The 18,372-nt window shown below is 38.5% G+C and overlaps 1 protein-coding gene across 2 annotated transcripts in view; it reads right to left on the bottom strand.

Moving 5' to 3' along the window:
• Positions 1 to 18,372, bottom strand: part of B4GALT1 (beta-1,4-galactosyltransferase 1) — an 88,202-nt gene that overhangs the window by 20,638 nt on the left and 49,192 nt on the right. For both annotated transcript variants that reach the window (XM_027874547.1, XM_027874546.1), the window contains exon 2: positions 14,194 to 14,429. In XM_027874547.1, the coding sequence (XP_027730348.1) occupies positions 14,194 to 14,429 (236 nt within the window). The remainder of the gene's footprint in view (positions 1 to 14,193; positions 14,430 to 18,372) is intronic.

The following is an 18,372-nucleotide window of genomic DNA, read 5'->3' as shown; positions in this document are numbered from 1 at the left end:
TAGTAAGGTTAAACAAGAAAGAAGCTCAGATCTTTAACAGAATTTTAGCAAAATTAGATATGATAGATTTTCTGCGATTACTGAATGGGAAGAGAACGAAAAATACATATTCTTAGCTATGCATGGCAACTTTATAAAAACTGATTGAATCAGGGCTTAAAGCACGTAACAACTGAATAAAAGACGACGTTATTAAATCACCAGCGTCAAACTCAAATTGAAACATACTTGAAGGCTGCATGTTGACTTAGAAAACTACAAATAAAAATTTTCTATGAAGAACTGTATATCACATTTTAATCTGGTCCTGCAGTACTTGTTTTGCTAGTCCTGAGTTTGATATCTCTGTATTATTAAATACATTCTTTACTGACCATAATGAAATAAAAATCATAACCAGTAAAGAACCTTTTAAAGAAAGAATTCAAATTTAAATAAAGACCAAATAAATTAATCCAAAAGAATTATTTGGTGGACCAAAGAACAAATCAACAAATAATTTCAACAAAGAAAATGTTAACAATAAGACAACGCACCAAATTACTAGGATGCAGCCAAAGGAATTTTTAGGAAAATGAGAAAAAGCAGTATTAAATTGGAGGACAAATGTCCTGATTTTCAAAAAAGGTAAGAGAATAAAATAAAATTTGTGAACTATGATTCAATGAGCTTAATTTAGAGTCCTGATGAAATTCCAGGAATTATTAAAAGCCAGCTGTCTAGAAAAGGAAGTGGAGATTACAAAGTATCAGCATGACTTCATCTAGAACAGCTCACATCAGACTTATTTCCTCTTTCTGACAGTCTGGTAAATCAGCAAAATGCTATAGCTATAGCCAGAGTGTAGGAGACAGCTCAAACCACCAAAAGCTACCCATTATCAAATTTTCAGTGTGAGTATTCACACAACTGGAAACATTACAATGGATTTATTGCTTTATTTACCGGTCCCCTAATAGGTCCCTACCATATAGGCTAGTTTTTCCCTGAAAGGGCAATGTGACAGCCTTCATGACTTAACTGGCCCCAGGAACGAGGGCTTCAGGGTCACTTAAGGCTTACAAAAAAGCCCAAGTAGTCAGTGATCATCAGGTCTGACAAACTTTCCACTGTCCTTTGTCAACACGTCTTTCTGACCACATGTGCCACGTGTAGCAAATATGGAAGTGAAGGGACTTGTGCCCAATTGCATCAACACAGTCTTTACTGCATATCCTTCCTATACTACAGTTGAGTAAATTTCCCTTTGTTATGTTTTCTTCTGGTCTTATTGAGTGTTGCATTTTGTTTCAGCCTAAAACAGAATTAGATTTGGTCAAAGACAATTGCAGAGTCAGCAAGATTGATTTAGAATGATCTTGTAAATGACATCATGGTTAAAAAGTAAGGAAAAGGCAATGAGGAGAGACTTTGGTAGTTGCTTCTGGCCACACAAGACAAACCTCAATGGGACAGAAAAGGAGGCCTCCACTTTTATAGTGGCATTAACCTGTTGGCTATTCAAGGAGTTTGACAGGGTACACAAAGCTAGGGCCAGCACCCTGTCTCTGATCGTCCCAGAAAAGTTGGACCGCCAGTACAAACACTGGGAATCCAGTAATAAGTGAGCCTTGGGATTACTCAATTACTCTTTACCTGCCCATCCTCTCTCCGGCTCCACCCCACTCCCATTCCTGACTTCCTCCACAGTGGGATTGGAGGTGGGTGAGTTTTTACTGAAAAAGAACTAGGGAAGTCATAGGGTAGTTGTGGTGGTGAACATGGGGTGAAATTCCTAAAAGAACTGTGCTTGGTGAACTGGGCTCTAGGTCACCATCAATCACAACCCCCCTATTGCCAATGACTAGCATGCGCGGCAATTAGATCCCAACTTCTGGGCAGAGCCTCACTTAAGTGGTGCCAAGCTTAAGTATGAGCCTCTCCATCAAACCTCCAAATAAGCGTGTGCAGTCCAACTGGTAAAATTAAAATGAGACATCAGGACAGATACAGCAGCTATCTGGGAATACAGAGCTTTATAAATAAATGGCAGGATGAGGTGTGGTCCACTAGGTGTGAGATTTGTATGGAGCTTTTGAAATGTGGGATTGATAAGAGTGGCAAGGTACTCAAATGGGGCATCTAGGTGGCTCAGGGGATAAAGTGCTGGGCTTAGAGTCAGGAAGATTCATCTTCGTGCCTTCAAATCTGGCCTCAGGGACTTACTAAGCTGTGTGACTCTGCGTAAGTCACTTAACCCTGTCTGCCTCAGTTTCCTCTTCTGTAAAATGAGCTGGACAAGGAAATGGCAAACCACTCTAGTATCTTTGCCAAGAAAACCCCAAAAGGGATCAAGAAGAGTCATACAAGACTGAAAATGACTAGTCAACAAAATGGTATCCAAGTCTAGGGAGGCAATGGTCCTGCTCTAACCTACCTGGTATGTGATAACAGACTACACCACACCACACAAATGCAGTCCTAGGCTCTGTTTTAGGGGTTGACATTTTAAGAATCATGTTAAGCTAGAAGTTAAGTTGCCCAGAGGAAGACAAAAAAGATGGTAAAAGGCCTCAACAGCATACAACACGATGCTCATTAAAAGAAACTGGACTTGTTCAGCCTGGATAAGAAGATTGCAGAACTAGAATAGTTATGAGGGAAAAAAAAGTATTTGAAGACCTGTCATGTGGAGAGGAGATTAGATTTTCTTCTGTTTGCTCTCCCAGAGGGTAGAACTACAAGTAACAGATAGAACCTGCAAAATACTCGATGTAAAAATAAACTTCCTAACAAATAAAGCTCTCCTAGACTGGAATCAGCTAACTTGGGAGGCACTGGGTTTCTCCCTCACTGGAGGTTTTATAAACAAAAGCTTGATTTGTCATCCAGGTGTGCCAAAGAGGGTTCCCCCCCCCTCCCCAGATATGGTTTGGGCTAGTTAACTTCTGAGCTCTCTTCCAACCCTATGATGATAGGATGCTGCTGTGATCACAGGAATTCATATAGCCATCACATGGCTGGGTGTGGGAAGAATGCCAGCACCTGCCTAGCATGAAGGTGGTTTCCCAAATGGCCAACAACAGAGGGTGGTAGCCCTACCAGTGGCGCAAAATCCAAGGAACCATTGGAAGCTGAATGGAAGCCAAGGCTGGTAAACAGTCCTGGAGAAGAACAATGCTATTTCAGACTGTACATGATGGAAGGGAACACATGTTTTTCAGGGGCTCCAGTCATTGATTAAATGGCCACCATGGCCAAAGAAAAGGTAGACTCAGTTCCTGTTTGGAAAGTGTAGCTTATAACTAGCAAGATTAAAGCTGTCAGATTAGACATTAAACAGATAACTCATGGTAGCACTGTGAGTTTGTCTGTACTATATATACATGTATGTGTGTATACATACACATGCTGTAATTTGATCCCTGTTTTATAAATAAACCCTTCTAAAATTCATTCTGGTCATCGTCATAGCCAAACGGCTGGAGTGTCAGATCCGAATACTGTATCTAGGGTGGGGGAAGAATGCCAGGATCTAATTGCTATCAGGGCAGCATCCTGTGTATGTGTGGGGACAAAGGACTAAGGAGAAACAGATGCCAGAGCTTAGCGGAGGCCTGGTCCAGGCCCTCTTCATATCATGCCTGGTCTACTGCACTAACTGTGATGGTGGTCTCCCTGCCTCAAGTCAATCCCCACTCCAATCAATCCGGTCTGCTCAACACTTAGCACAGTCCCTGGTACATAGGAGATGCTTAATAAATGTTTATTGACTCATCTATCAGAATGATTTTTCTAAAGCACAAATCTGACCATGTCATTCCCTATTCAATAAACTCCAGTGATTCCCTATTACCTCCAGATTTTGATTTTTTTAAAAATCCTATTTGGCTTTTAAAGCCCTTCATAACCCGATTCTCCTCCCTACTTTTCCAAGTCTTCTCACACCTCCCCTCTCCACTCCCACCAGGACAGCTAAGAGGTTCAATGGATAGAGTCAGGAAAACTCATCTTCCTGAGTTCAAATCTAGCCTCAGATACTTATTAGTTGCATGACCCTGGGCAAGTCACTTAACCCTGTTTGCCTCAGTTTCCTTATCTGTAAAATGAGCTGGAGGAGAAAATGGCAAACGACTCCAGTATCTTTGCCAAGAAAACCCCAAATGGGGTCAGGGAGAGTTGGACATGACTGAACAATAACAACAATAAATAGTCAAAGAATTCACTGACAAGCCTGTCTGTACTTACTGGTACTGGGGCAAAAGACACAGGTATGCCATGGGGCTAGTGAGAGATTCAACCTTTTCCAAAATCTGAATGGCAAGAAATATGACAACTTCTTTTAGACACTATAAGGAAGAGAAGTGAAAACCCCAGGCTCCTCAGCTATGACAAGATTCAAATTCTGAAGAGGGGAAAATATGAGAAATATCTGAAAAGATGAAATAAGATTTGGTATAGTGAACTGCACAGAAGGTCCATTCGTATGCCAACAGACACCGGCTTTTGCTGTCAATGAGCCCTGGAGAATTAGGGGGATGATAAAAAAATCCTGGTAAAGTGTTACGGTTTTGTTTTCTTTTAAGGACAAGAGGCAACCAACCAAAACCTTAAAAGAAAAAAAAAACTTTTAAAGATTTTACCACCCATATAAGCAAGTGTACCCTTCTAATGAACAAAAGCTAGAATAATAAAAAACACAACAAAATTACGGGAATCTCATCAAATCTGCATTTTTTTTAATAGGATTGACTGTCCACTAACAAATATGGACCACTGTCCATAGTGGGATTGGAAGGAAATTGTGCAAGATTTTAGGGTCAATACCAGATATAGATGAAGATGTTCTTATGGCCTGTTAATTTCTGTTGAGGGGGGAAGAAGGCTAAAATGTATTACATGGCTCCAAAGGAAACATTTTTAATGAGTCCTCAGGCATAAAGGTTAAAAAAAAAAAAAAGACAAACATTTTTTCTGCATCTATTAAAATAAATGTGATTGGGGGGCTGTTAAAAAAAATTAAACACTTTTTCTGCATCTATTGAAATAAATGTGATTTTTGTTGGTTTTGCTTAAAAAAAAATATCCTGAAATATACACATGTATCGGTTAGTATCTGTAAAAAATGAGGAAACAAGCTCTTGAAAAATCCTGAGGGAAGAGTGGGGAAAAACCTATATTACACATTTGCCAGTCACCATTAAAAAAAAAATCCTGCCCATTTACATGTTAGAAATATGTGCATATAAAACATATACAATTTTTTTTATCATCTCCATCATTGATCCTCTCAAATAAGAAAGGCAGATAAAAATTAACTGGATTACGTTCTTCCTAAGATCCTAGAAAACATATGTATGAGATGCACAAATTAAAATCATAAATTTAAGAGGTTGAGTAAAAATATCAGTAGGAAGATAGGTGGCACAGTAGATAAGAGTTCGATTTATAACCAAGAAGACCTGAGTTCATATCCTGCCTCAGACACGGAGTGGTTATGTGACTCCTACGCAAGTCACTTAACCACTATTTGCCTCAGTTTCCTCAACTGTAAAATAAGGATAATATTAGCACCTACCTGACAGGGTTGTTGTGACTATCAAATGAGATGTGTAAAGCACTTTGCAAATCATAAAGAGCTATATAAATATTATTATTTTACTAGTATATCTCTTTTGTTATATTTAAATTAATTTTTAAAATATTCTATTGAAGATGGATATATCTTAGCATTGCTTTTCATATGCTGCAATAGTACCTTTAATTTTATCGATGAAATCTTAAATATTTCAAGTCCCTGAACATTTACATATAATTACAACAAAGGAGTCTCCAAACATAAATACAGAGGTTAAAAACTGGGCCCAATTAGCTATCTGAATCCTTACCTCCCAACCTCACCCCAAATTTCCCACAAATGTTTTCTATTTTTTGCCTTTTCCCCTATGAAATGGTGTAACAGGGACAAGGCAAGTGTCATACAGTAAAGACAGACATGGTCTTTCTAGCAAACCAGGTTGGAATTAGTTCAGGGGAGCCAGAGGGGTAATGCTTAGAACTTGCCCCACAAAAGCTGGCTATTTATGTCTTTCCTCCTATTATGCATTTTTAATATCCCCTCATATATACCTTAGCAGCTGTCTTACTAATTTGCTGAAAAGTGACTTGGGCTCCCAATCAATTAATCAATCAAAAAGCATTTATTAAGCACTCATTATGTGCCAGGTGATGCACTTGGTGCTAAGGATATAAAGACATAAATGAAATAATCCTTGTCCTCAGGGAGTTTACATTCTAAGCTTCTTCCTGCCACCAAAGTATGTATAGTTTTTTAACACCAATGTTTTCTAGGTGGCAAAATTGAAAAGTGCTGGTTTTGGAGGCACAGGTCCTGAGTTCAAATCTCAGCTCTGACTCTTAGTGACCAAATGCCTTTTCCAGCTGTAAAATGAGGTAATGAATTTATTGAATTGCTGAGATAACTGGCTAGTTTTAACACAAAAGGGAAGGAATATACACAAATGTCTCTCCTAGCTCATCTATTTAGCACAAGCAGCTTTAACTCCATAGAAAACTAAGTTCTAGGGCCTTACTCTTTTATGCCAGTGGGTAAGAAATTGGTACTAGAATAAATCACCAAGTTCTCCAGGGGCAGTCACTAAACATTTTCTTATAGCAATCCCTCATGAGAGTAATAATAAGTATTCTCCATATAACTCAAATTTGTCTATAGCTAATATATAATATATATTTGTAGCTATAAATATAAATTTGTAGCTTTTCCCCACCTTGGAGGGAGGTGGGGAAAAGAGGAGAAATCAATCCATACTCATTATCAAGTGCCTCCTATGTGTCAGGAACAAACACAATTAAGCAAACGGTTGGACAAGGAAATAGGTGATGAGAGAGGATGAGGTAGGGTTGGTATACTGAATGAGGAGAAAAAAAAAGAGACTATAAAGACAGTTTTATTTTTAAAGTTTCAAGATCAGTGTTGGTTTATTAAGAATGCTTTTTGGAAAAAAAAAATAATGCTTTTGCTTACTAACATCAATGGTAACTAAGCCAGGTTCTTAAGATTATAGATTTAGAGCTAGAAGGGCCATCTAGGCCCAAACTGCACATTTTATAGGTGAGGAAACTGAGGCCCAGAGAAGCCAAGTGACTTGATGTTAGCATGCCAACATAAATTGAATTAATTTTGTGGCAAAGTATAAACCATCAACTTTTTTTTATAAAGATTCAAGATTCAAGAGAGGGAAAAAAATTGCCTTGTAAATAAAGATTTCCACTCAGAGTATCAAGAATCTGGGTTCGCATTCTGATTCAATCACATTCCTTCTCTAATCAGTTACTATTATCTAGGTAACTTTTACATATGCTTTCCTGGACATAGTTCAGCATATGCCAAATTTAATCTGTTTTCTAAATCTCAGTAACAGATGAGGATGATTTAATGGCATGACTTAAATTAATGTTCTTTGCTCTTTAAAGAAAAATATTTGTGGACATTACCAGGGCAGGAGCAGCGGCGGCGGCGGAGGCAAGGACCAGGCACACCTTCTTTCTGGGAGATGGAGAGTACAGGAGAGAGCGTAGGTGGAGAGTAAGAACCAGTTCACACACAGTAACTCTTTCTTCAGGTTTGCTTTGCTACAGACAGGATTAACAAGTAAAAGCAACACTCCCCCGCTAAAAGGCAAGGGGAAAACACAAAGAGGAAGGGCAGATGCAAGGAGAGAGAGACAAGAAAAAATTGTCAAGACGGCAAAGAAATAAGGCGCTTTCCTATCGAACCTCTGTCAAAATAGAAAACGCATCACAAATAATCCTTACTAGGTTGAGGATAAGAGGGGGAGAAAAAACCAAAACTATTTTAGTTAGGTTGGGTTAATAGAATGGACAGCAAACTAAGACCATAGCTTTTCTCAGATGAACCAAATCTCTAGGGAAGCGTATCTTTGGGTCTGTAACTAAAGGGACATATTTCCACTAAGAGATCAGAGCAAATATTAATATTGAATGAACATGTGAACTTGCTGGCTGACATACAAAAGTATATTTACGTTACATTCATTCACTCTTTGATCTACATGGAGGTCAACTGCCTGCCACCTCTGGGGCACTAAAGAAGAGAAGATTGGCCTTCTCTTGGAAGGAAGAGTAATCTGAAAAAAAAAAAAATTTATGATCCTCTTCCTCCTAACTATACATCCTTCTCTCATAATGGTGTCTGTGTTAGGGGATGGGGGAGAGACAATTGGGAAATAGTTGGTCGACCCTCTCTGCTTAAGAAATGGAAAACCTGTAGGCTCCTTAGAAACAACAAATGGTACAGGAAGCAATATCAGGCAATCTGCACTAAAATCTGCCCAGCGCATAAGGTGGGAAGGAACATCTAACCCAAAGGGAAAACAGAGTTTACTTTGAATCACTAAGTTTGTAAATAAGCACAGCTCACAACCAGCTTAATTCATAGTATGTTCTGAACATATATCATCAAATGTGGTATCTGAGAAAGGTCCCTGTTAGAATGGAAACACTTTCCCAAAAGAGATGGCAAGCAGCATTGAAGACAATTGGGGGAAATGGAGGGAAAGGGCAGGGGAAAAGGGGGAGATGCCAACCAACAGTTTATAGGTTTATCCAAAACTCATCAGGTGACTTTATCTTGGCTTCATGAAGGCCGCACCTTATTTCTGAAGGCAAAAAGTTACTTTTACCCATCTAGACAACCTCTGGTGAAAAAGGCAAAATAAAAAAACTGAAAACTATACAAAAACTTCTCAAAAAAGTCCAAGGAGGTAAGGAAATTCCTAAAGCTTTTAATGAATTAACAGTACTGTATCATGTGTCATGTGAAATGTCCTAATAACTTTAGGCATGGCAATGTGGAATCATGAGTAGAGAGCTGGCCTCTCAGAGTCAGGAAGACCAGAGTTCAAATCTAGCCTCTGACACAAGAGGCCAGGGTTCGAAGGGAAAACTCACTTAACCTCTCAATGCCCCAGGCATCTGCATTCTAAGAGGCAGAAGGACTGCCAATCCGCATTGGTAGAGAGAGATTCCTTAACTTAGAATTTCCCTCACCAATGAAATCATAGGATCAAGTTAAAAACAAACAAACAAAAATAAATAAAATTTGTAATCATAGGGTTGGGAAGGAATCGGCCCAGAACCTGAGTGTAAACCTGTTTCTCCTCCCATCCCTTTGCCAGTGTTCCTCCAAACACAATAATCCATACTTTACCTTCTTGATGTTTAAATCCAAAACATTTAACAATATGAACTTATTTAAACAAAGTTTCAAAATGTTACTAAAGTTGTATTTTACTTCCTCACATCCTAGGACAAGTTTCTGATTTTTTTTTAAATAGTAACTTCAAATAGAGCAATTGTTTGAAACAAGGATTAAGAATTTAATTAAGATAAAGAATGCTGTATAACTTTAAGGTAACAGTAATAAAAAAAAGAATGTGCAAAATTACAAAAAACAAACATGACCCTAAGGCAGCCTCACCCCACTCTGTGTGTGTGTGTGTGGGGGGGGGGGGTGCAGTACAGAACACTGATCAATATTTTCAGATTTTTTTCAATGTATTCATTAGTTTTGCTGTGTTTTTTCTCTTTCTCTTTTTCCTTTAAAAGTATTATTTATTTTACGGGATGTTTCTGGTGGGGGCAGATGGGGAAGACAGGGAAGGATGCTAGGAGAAAATCTAGTGATATAAAAACAAAAGATATCAATAACATTTTCAAAAAACTTTTCAAACATTTTAGAGTATCATCAGGGCTCTATGTTTCTTTAGAAGGGAAAATCCAATTCTGGTTTTCTCCCACACTTTCACTGAGCTCCTACCAGGTGCTCAGAGCAGACTTAGGTTTGGTGGGGAATACAGAACATGGTACAGTTTATCCCTTCCACACTTGGGGGTTAAGGGCATGGCTCCTTGCAATCCAGAAAAAAATTTTGACCCTCCCAAAGAAAAAGTCTAGATTTTTTCTTTTTCTTTTATGTGGTGATTATAGTACCTTATTGTAAAAATTGAGTTGATACCATATAATACAATACATATATTTTATGCATTTCTGAGTTTCTAAACTTTTTCTCTGTCATCTGCTGGCCTTTGTGCATCATTTGCAACTTCTGCAAAACTCCCCCAAAATTCCCATTTAATTTCTTATGCCAACCGGTGATATATTGAAACCTCAATGGGAAAAACCGTGACATGGAAGGGATAACTGTATAAAGCATGGTCCCTGGCATCGTGGGTGTTATACCTTCAAGTCAAGGAGTTGAGATATACCTTGTTCAAAACACAAACCGCTAAACTGTGTATTGTAACACTGACTGAAAGGACAGATGTTAATTTGGAGCAGAATGATCCAACAGGAGATGGTATTCTTAGTCAAATATGGATTGGATTATACGACATTTTAACTTCCTTCTAACTGGGGATGCTATGAGCATTATTTGTTGAGATAATTTCCATCTAAGAAAAAAACCTCGCTACACGCCTATTATGTACAAGGCACTATGCTAGACACCGGTGGTGGGGGGAAAACAAAAATGAAAATACAACACAATGGGGCAGCTAGGTGGTGCAGTGGATAGAGCACTAGCCCTGGAGTCAGGAAGACCTGAGTTCAAATTTGACCTCAGACACTTGACACTTACTAGCCGTGCGACTCTGGGCAAGTCACTTAACCCCGTTGCCTAGCAAAAAAACCCCAAACAAACAAAAAAGAAAAAAAAGAAAATACAACATAAGACTTGGCTTTAACTTCCAGGAGTCTCTGTTCTAATGTGTCCAAGACAGAGCTTCTCTTTCTTTCAAAACCCACCATTTTCTCCTGACTTCTCCTACTTCTCTTCATGGCCCACACTTATGTGTGTCAACTGCAAGTCATCTTTTGACTTCTTTTCTCTGGTCTCCCACCGTCCAGTCAGTTGCCAAGTTTGGTTCATTGCTTCACTCCCTCCTTACCATCTGTGTCAATGAAAGACAGTGTGATATAGTGGAAAAAGCACTGGTCTGAGAGTCAGCAGAGACCTGGGTTCAAATCCTATCTCTGATTTTTAGTAGCTGCCTGATGGTAAGCAAGTCATTTAATTTCTCTCAGTCTCAGTTTCCTTAGCTGTAAAATTGTGGGGTGGTCGGGAGAATGGATATCTAATTGTTATAAAGCCCAAATGAGAAAGTATATTTAAAGTGGTTTGAAAACCTTAAGGTTTTCTACCTTAATCTACCCTACATGGCCATCAGATTAACCTTATTACTAATGCACCACGTTGCACCATTCACCTGCTCAAAACTTGGCTTCCCATTGCTTACCAAATAATAGTCCAACCTCTCCTTGGCCTGGCATTCAGTACCCTCCACGGTTGGACTCCAGTATCTTTTCAGCCCTGTGTCTTCCTGCATATCTCCCCCCTCCTCCCAAGCTAGTCTACACTCCAACCAAATTGGAGTGCAGACCAACAACTCACCATCCTAGAATAATCTATGCTGGAAGGAGAGGCTAGAAGCAGGAAACTTTAAGTGGGGAAGGCTTCTATAGTTATCGGGTGTGAGGTAACAAGGACGTAAAGGAGGTTGGTGGCAATAAGAAATGGAGAGGAAGGATTAAAATTTGAGAGAGACATTTTGATAGAACAATCTGTAGAGCTTGATAACAAGTTGAATGTAGGTAATGAGGGAGAAAAGTCAACTTCAGACTAACCTAACCTCAGACATCACATCAGGAAACTGATGACCCCACAAACAGTATTGGGAGTTGAGAAGGGATACCCTAATAAGGGATAATAGCCCTTTAAACTAGTATGCAGAAGCTCCAGGATACTACAGTTAATAAAATTCTATCATGTTACAGCAGAAAGGAACCTTAAAGGACAGCCACAATATACAAATGAGAAACTCTTCTCTACAGTCAACGGGCTTTGGTGCGTGCTGGGCATTTTGATACAGAGTGTTTATAACCAGGATGCCTGCATATCTACCAACAGGTGTCTGTAGCAAAAGTGGATGTTTCACTGTCTACTCAAAACCTATCTAAAATTAAAATCATATGCCCTTCAAAGATAGCTTCCCCTCTAGACTCATCTAGTTCTATCCATGAAACCACCATGCTTATCATTGCTGATATTTTAATAATACTTTTAAAAGTTAGCCAAGTACTTTACATATGGTTTCTCATTTGACCAACATAACAAAAACTCTGAGGTTAAGTAATGAGTATTATTCTCCTTTCTTTAGAGATGAAGAAATCGAGGCTCAAAGATTTTTAGGGGCTTTTGAACTGACACACAGCTTGTAAGTATTAGAAGCAGGATTTGAACCCAGGACCTTCCTAACTCCACCTGCAGCACCCTAGCCATCATGCCAAGTGACCTCTCCCCCAATTTATTCAATTCACTCATCCTCCCACTAATTTGGACTTAAAATCTTCAGCCTAAAAACTTTTCTCCTCCATTACGTATTCATTAAGTTTTTTATTCTTCTACTTTTTTTTTTCTCACTCTCCTAATTATATAATTACTTTAGATCAGGGGCCTAATACCTCTTACATAAACTGTATCAAAATAATCTCTGCTCTTCTGCCTCCGGTCTACTGCCTTCCACCAACCCCTTTTACATCCTACCACCAAACTGATTTTAAATTTGCATCAAGTCACTTCCTCCCTCAGCAACCTTACATGGCTCCCTACTGCCTGATGCATGAAGTCCAACTCCTCTGCCTAGCAGTGGCAGATTCTCTACCTCCTGCTACATCCCCCTCAATTTCCTCACCCCCCAACATTTACCCATCTCATTTCATTCTTTCATTACTCTACAATGTTAGGCTGAGGCCTTTCTTAACTGTCCAAAGCTGCACTGACCACTTCCATCTCTGAATTTGCCCAATCCATTATTCAGTTCAATCATAGGCTAACATGGAGTGTGATTTTGATAAAATTATAAAACCTCAGAGTTAAAAAAACCTTACACAGAATATAATTCAATCTTTTTACTTTACAGATAAAGAAACTGGAGCATAGGGAGGTTAAGAAATACCTTAACCAGGTGACTCAGTGAGTTATTTTTTTGTATGAATATCTTATCTTGGAGACTGGATTGTAAATTCCTTGAAAATACCCCACACAGAAGAACTTAGTGCAATGCACATACATAATAGAAGCTCAATTAATATTGGCTGAATTGAAGTCACTCAGCAGTCTGTATTTGTCTGTTTCTTGATAGCTTTGGTGATATTCACTGGTTTTGATAAAGCTTTTACTCTATTAAATGGCACTAAGATGCTGTAAGTTCAAAATAAAATGGTGGCCAATTTATCTTAAAATGAACATCTCTGTCATTTCTAAGAAATCTCAATGAAAATGGTACACAGGCAAAGATCAGATCTATGACTGTGCTGAGTTAGGTCACAATTTACTAGTAATTTATATGGAAAAAAAAAATCAAGCATGAACTCCAAAAAAATTACATCCTTCACCAAGTGACAAGAAACAAGCAACTGTTTATAAATAAATGTCTCCAAAATCAACCTGCAAGTCAAATCAATTGTGAAGAGGGAAAAATGCAAAAGCTGAGCTGTCTCTTAAGCGCTAATATCACAAGTAAGAATGCCACCCACACGGGAGAGATATTCAACATTAAAATTTATTTTCTCCATCTACTTGATGGATATAAATCTCGACCCATTCATTGGCACGTGACAAATAAATGCCCAAAATATATTTACATGTGTTTCTGACATTAAATCTTAACTCCATGATAGCTTACAAATACAAGAAATACATTTTAGTTTTATGATCACTTAGCTATAGTACTAAAGTCTGATTTCAAAGTAATAAAGTCTGAGTTTGGAATCATAAGACCTGGGTCCAGCTCTGTGTGCAGTTGGGCAACCGAATTTTATAATCTCCAAGGTCCCTTCTGCCTACAAGTCCTATGATCCTGGACAATAAAATGAATAAGCTAGGTAAGCTAAAATGTTTAAGGGGGTTAAAAGCTGCTTCTGAAAAGAAAAACAGCTCAGTGAAATGTGGGTTTGCATTTCTGCTTCCAATTTATGAATTTCCTCCTCCTCATTCACTCTTTTTTTTCTGCAACACTAATAATAGCATCAAAGCTTGTTGCCAAATTAAATCTGCACACACAATATCCTGTTAAAAAGGAAGTCAATAATGTCACAATATCTTTTATCTCTTACCTGATTTATCACATATATCCCGTAATCCAGCTGTTGACGCTGCAGAAAGGGGTGGAGATAATAAAGCCAATAACGTAGATGTTCATCTCGGTTCCTGAAGGGGATAATAATGGCCACTTTTTGAAGTGCTGTGCAGTCCTCTGGGGTAAATCGACCTCCCTTCCTCAATTTAGGATTTTCTTTTTCTATGGTTTCCAGATTCACAGGGCGCAGAAATTCCACCTGTAATGGGCCAACTGAAAAAAGTATAACAAAGAAAGGACATATTAGCAGGTTGAAGAATGCCATGGGTTCATTTATAAAATATTCACTAGCACTACTCAAGTAAAAATGTATTCTTTTTTTTCGCCTCTAACTCAGAGGTGGGGAGTAAGGCCACATGTAGCTTTAAGTCTGCAGGTTCCCCACCCCTGCTTTAAGTTATCAGAGTCAAAGGGGCAGCTAGGTGGCACAGTGGATAGAGCACCGGCCCCGAGTTCAAATCCTCAGACCAAACACTCAGCACTTACTAGCTGTGTGACCCTGGGCAAGTCACTTAACCCCAATTGCCTAAAAACAAAAACAAAATAAAAAAATGATCAGAGTCAAGACATGGGTGACATTCCTCTCTCCTTCACCTTTGTTCAATTCAACAAAGACACACCATGCAACTTATCATTCACCTGAAAACAACCCTCTCCAAGCGCTGGAGACAAAAGAGCTTTGGAATAGCCCTTACTCTTTAAGCATACTTGGGAACCAAGGCTTTTTTTCAGGAACCATGAGAGAAAGAACTGTACATGAAACCTGGAGCAAGTAAGCTGTTTGGCAAGTGTGCAATTATTATAATCAGGCATCAAACATATCAGGCAACAAATGCCTTGGGAGGTCTGGAAGACGGGAAATAGGTATCACTTGGAGTATAACAGAAAAGGCTTCCTGGACAAGAGGAGGTTTGACACATGTCATGAAGGGGGAGAGAGAAGATGTAGGCATTATGAAACAAGAAAGAGAAGAGTACGGTGAATATGGAGGACAGGAAAAGAGCAGTTTAGTTCAACATAAGCTTAATTCAACAAATATTTAAAACAGTCAGCACTTAACAGACATCTGTTTCCTTCCCTCCATCCTTCTCCCTCCCTCCCTTTCTTCCTTCTTAAGTGCCCACCATGTAGAAAATACTATGCTAGGTGCTAATGACACAAAGGTAAAAATAAAAATAAGCTCTTTCCTCTAGGATCTTACATTCTACTATTTTCATCAAATGGTACATATTAAGGAATAAGAGACAAAGTGACAGATTGCCAGATATGTCTATGTGAGTATGTGAGAATGTGTGCACACACGTAAACCAGGGTGTAGAGGGCCTTAAATGCCAAAACAGAACTGAGTCAAATGTATAAGAATATAAGTCATTCCCTAATTGATAAATGGTTAAAGGATATAAACTGGCAGTTTTCAGATGAAGAAATCAAAGCTATCTCTCTGTAATTATATGAAAAAAATGCTCTGTATCACTAATGACTAGAGAAATGTAAATTAAAACAATTCTGAGGTACCACCTCACACCTATCAAATTGGTTAATATGACAGAAAAGGAAAAATGACAAATGTGGGAGGGGATATGGGAAAATTGAGACATTAATGCACTGTTGGTGGAGTTGTGAACTGATCCATCCACCTAGAGGGCAATTTGGAACTATGACCAAAGGGCAATACAATTGTGCATACCCTTTGACTCAGCAATAGTCTACTACTAGGTTTGTATCTCAAAGAGATTTGGGGAAAAAAAGGAAAAGGATCTATATGTACAAAAATATTTCTTTTTGTGGTGTCAAAGGATTGGAAATTGAAAGCATGCCCATCAATTGGGGAATGGCTGAACAAATTGTAGTATATGATTGTGATAAAATTAATACTGTGCTTTAAGAAATGATGAGCAGGATGCTCTCAGAAAAACCTGGAAAGACTTACATGAACTGATGCGAAGTGTAATGAGCAGAACCAGAAGAACATTGTACACAGTAACAGCAATATTGTATGATGATCAACTGTGAATGACTTAGCTATTCTCAGCAATACAAAGATCTAAAACAATTATGAAGGACTTGTGATGAAAAATGCTATCCACCTTCAGCAAAAGAGATGATGGAGTTTGAAAGCAAATCAAAGTATATATTTTTAAACTTTATTTTCCTTGGGATTTTTTTATCTGTATTTTCTTTCATGACATAAGTAATATGGAATTGTTTTACATGACTGCACATGTATAACCTATATAAGACTGCTTGCCTTCTAAATGAAGGGGGAGGGGAGGCAGGGAGGGAGAAATTTGGAACTCAAAATTTATAAAAAACTGTTAAAAATTGGAAAATAGAATTTTTTAAAAATCAAATGCCAAGGGAGGGATAGAATTTGGAATTCAAAACTTTTTTTTTAATGTTAAAAGACACTAAGTACTTAGCTGGAAATGCAAGAGTCCCCAATTTCAAAGAACTCATGGTCTAATGGGGGAATACAATATGAGATTTCAGCCATAGGTTGGATGGAAAGGCCTCATGGTCCTTAATATGCAGTGGCAAAGCAAATGTTAACTTTTTTCTTTAATAAGTCATTCCCATTGATAAAACTGTATTTGTTTGGTGTTGAGCTATGGAGCCATCTGACAGGGCCAATGATTTTGGTGGTAAAAACTTTCTTTTCTGGGTCTTTAGTAGCAGTGACTGCTGAGGAAGAAGGGGCTCCACCAGCACCTGCAGAGGGGATCGCCATGTTACATCTCCACAAGGGTTGTTTATCTGTTATACCCCATAATCCCCAGGGACAACTTCACTCAGCCTTGTATCCTCTTCTCTACTTCCTCATCCTGCCAACCAACTGGCCCAGTGCTCTGCAAATGGCAGAAACTTAAAAAATATTTGTTTCATTGAATAAGACTTCCAGTAATAAGAGCTCGTCCAAAGATTACAGAAGGGTAAGGTGGAGGAAAGAGGAGGACAAAAGATTATTTCAAAGGAGGAATTGAAAGGATATAGTGACAAGTAAAATGTAAGGAATGGAGGAGAGGTAAGGCTCCAATGTGAAGTTTCCCAGCCCCACCTTTTACTAGCTATATAACTGTGGGAAAAACCAGCTAATCTCTGAGTCCCAGTATCCTCAGCTATAAAATAGTAATAAGACTAACTCACACCATCTACCCCTATGGGATTGTTGTGAGGAAAATGCTTTGCAAACATAAAATGCCATCAATGAAAAGAAATGAGGAAATCTGAGATCACAAATTGGTGTAAAAGGAAAAATAGCTTTATTTTTTTCGATGTGCTGAGTTTGAGATGTTAACAAGAGAATTAGGTTTTTAAGTATTTGGAGACAGAGATCTCAGGATCACAAACAAAGGATGAAAATGAAAGCTCAAAGAAAAGACAGTAGTAGAGTTACTCTTTCTAACCCCCTCTTTTTACAGATGAAGAAACTGAGGCTCAGAGACATTAAATGATCCTTCTAAGAACAAGCAGCAAGTTAGTGACAACACCATGGCTAACATTCAAGTATCCTGATTCCTTCAAGACACAAAGGAGAGATTCTCTGACATTCTTTGTATCTAGCCTGATCAGTCTACAGCTCCAAAAATATATTTGGAGCAAGTACCTTGGGTTTCTTTGTGTGTGCTGTTTTCATTCTGAATTTAAACACCAAATAAAATAAGCATTTCTACATGCCAAAAAGGACTGTACATGAAATTTGGAGCAAGTACTTTTTAAGAAAAAAAAAATTATACTACTGTGTAATAAGAAATGATGAGGGGGCAGCTAGGTGGCGCAGTGGATAGAGCACCGGCCCTGGATTCAGCAGGACCTGAGTTCAAATCCAGCCTCAGACACATAACACTTACTAGCTATGTGACCCTGGGCAAGTTACCCCATTGCGTAGCCAAAAAAAAAAAAAAAAGAAAGAAAGAAAAAAAGGAGAAAGAAATAATGAGCAGGATGCTCTCAGAAAAACCTGGAAAAATTTATATGAACTGATGCAAAGTGAAATTAGCAGAACCAGAAGAACATCGTACACAATAACAGCAATACAGTATGATACTTAGCTATTCTCAGCCACACAATGATCCATGACAATTCTGAAGGATTTATGATGAAAGGCGCTGTCCATCTCTAGAGAAAGAACTGGTGGAGCCTGAATGCAGATCGAAGA

Source organism: Vombatus ursinus, unplaced genomic scaffold (assembly GCF_900497805.2).
Source record: "Vombatus ursinus unplaced genomic scaffold, bare-nosed wombat genome assembly UNPS02014807.1, whole genome shotgun sequence".
Classification (NCBI taxonomy): domain Eukaryota; kingdom Metazoa; phylum Chordata; class Mammalia; order Diprotodontia; family Vombatidae; genus Vombatus; species Vombatus ursinus.
This window is presented reverse-complemented; position numbering and strand designations above follow the sequence as displayed.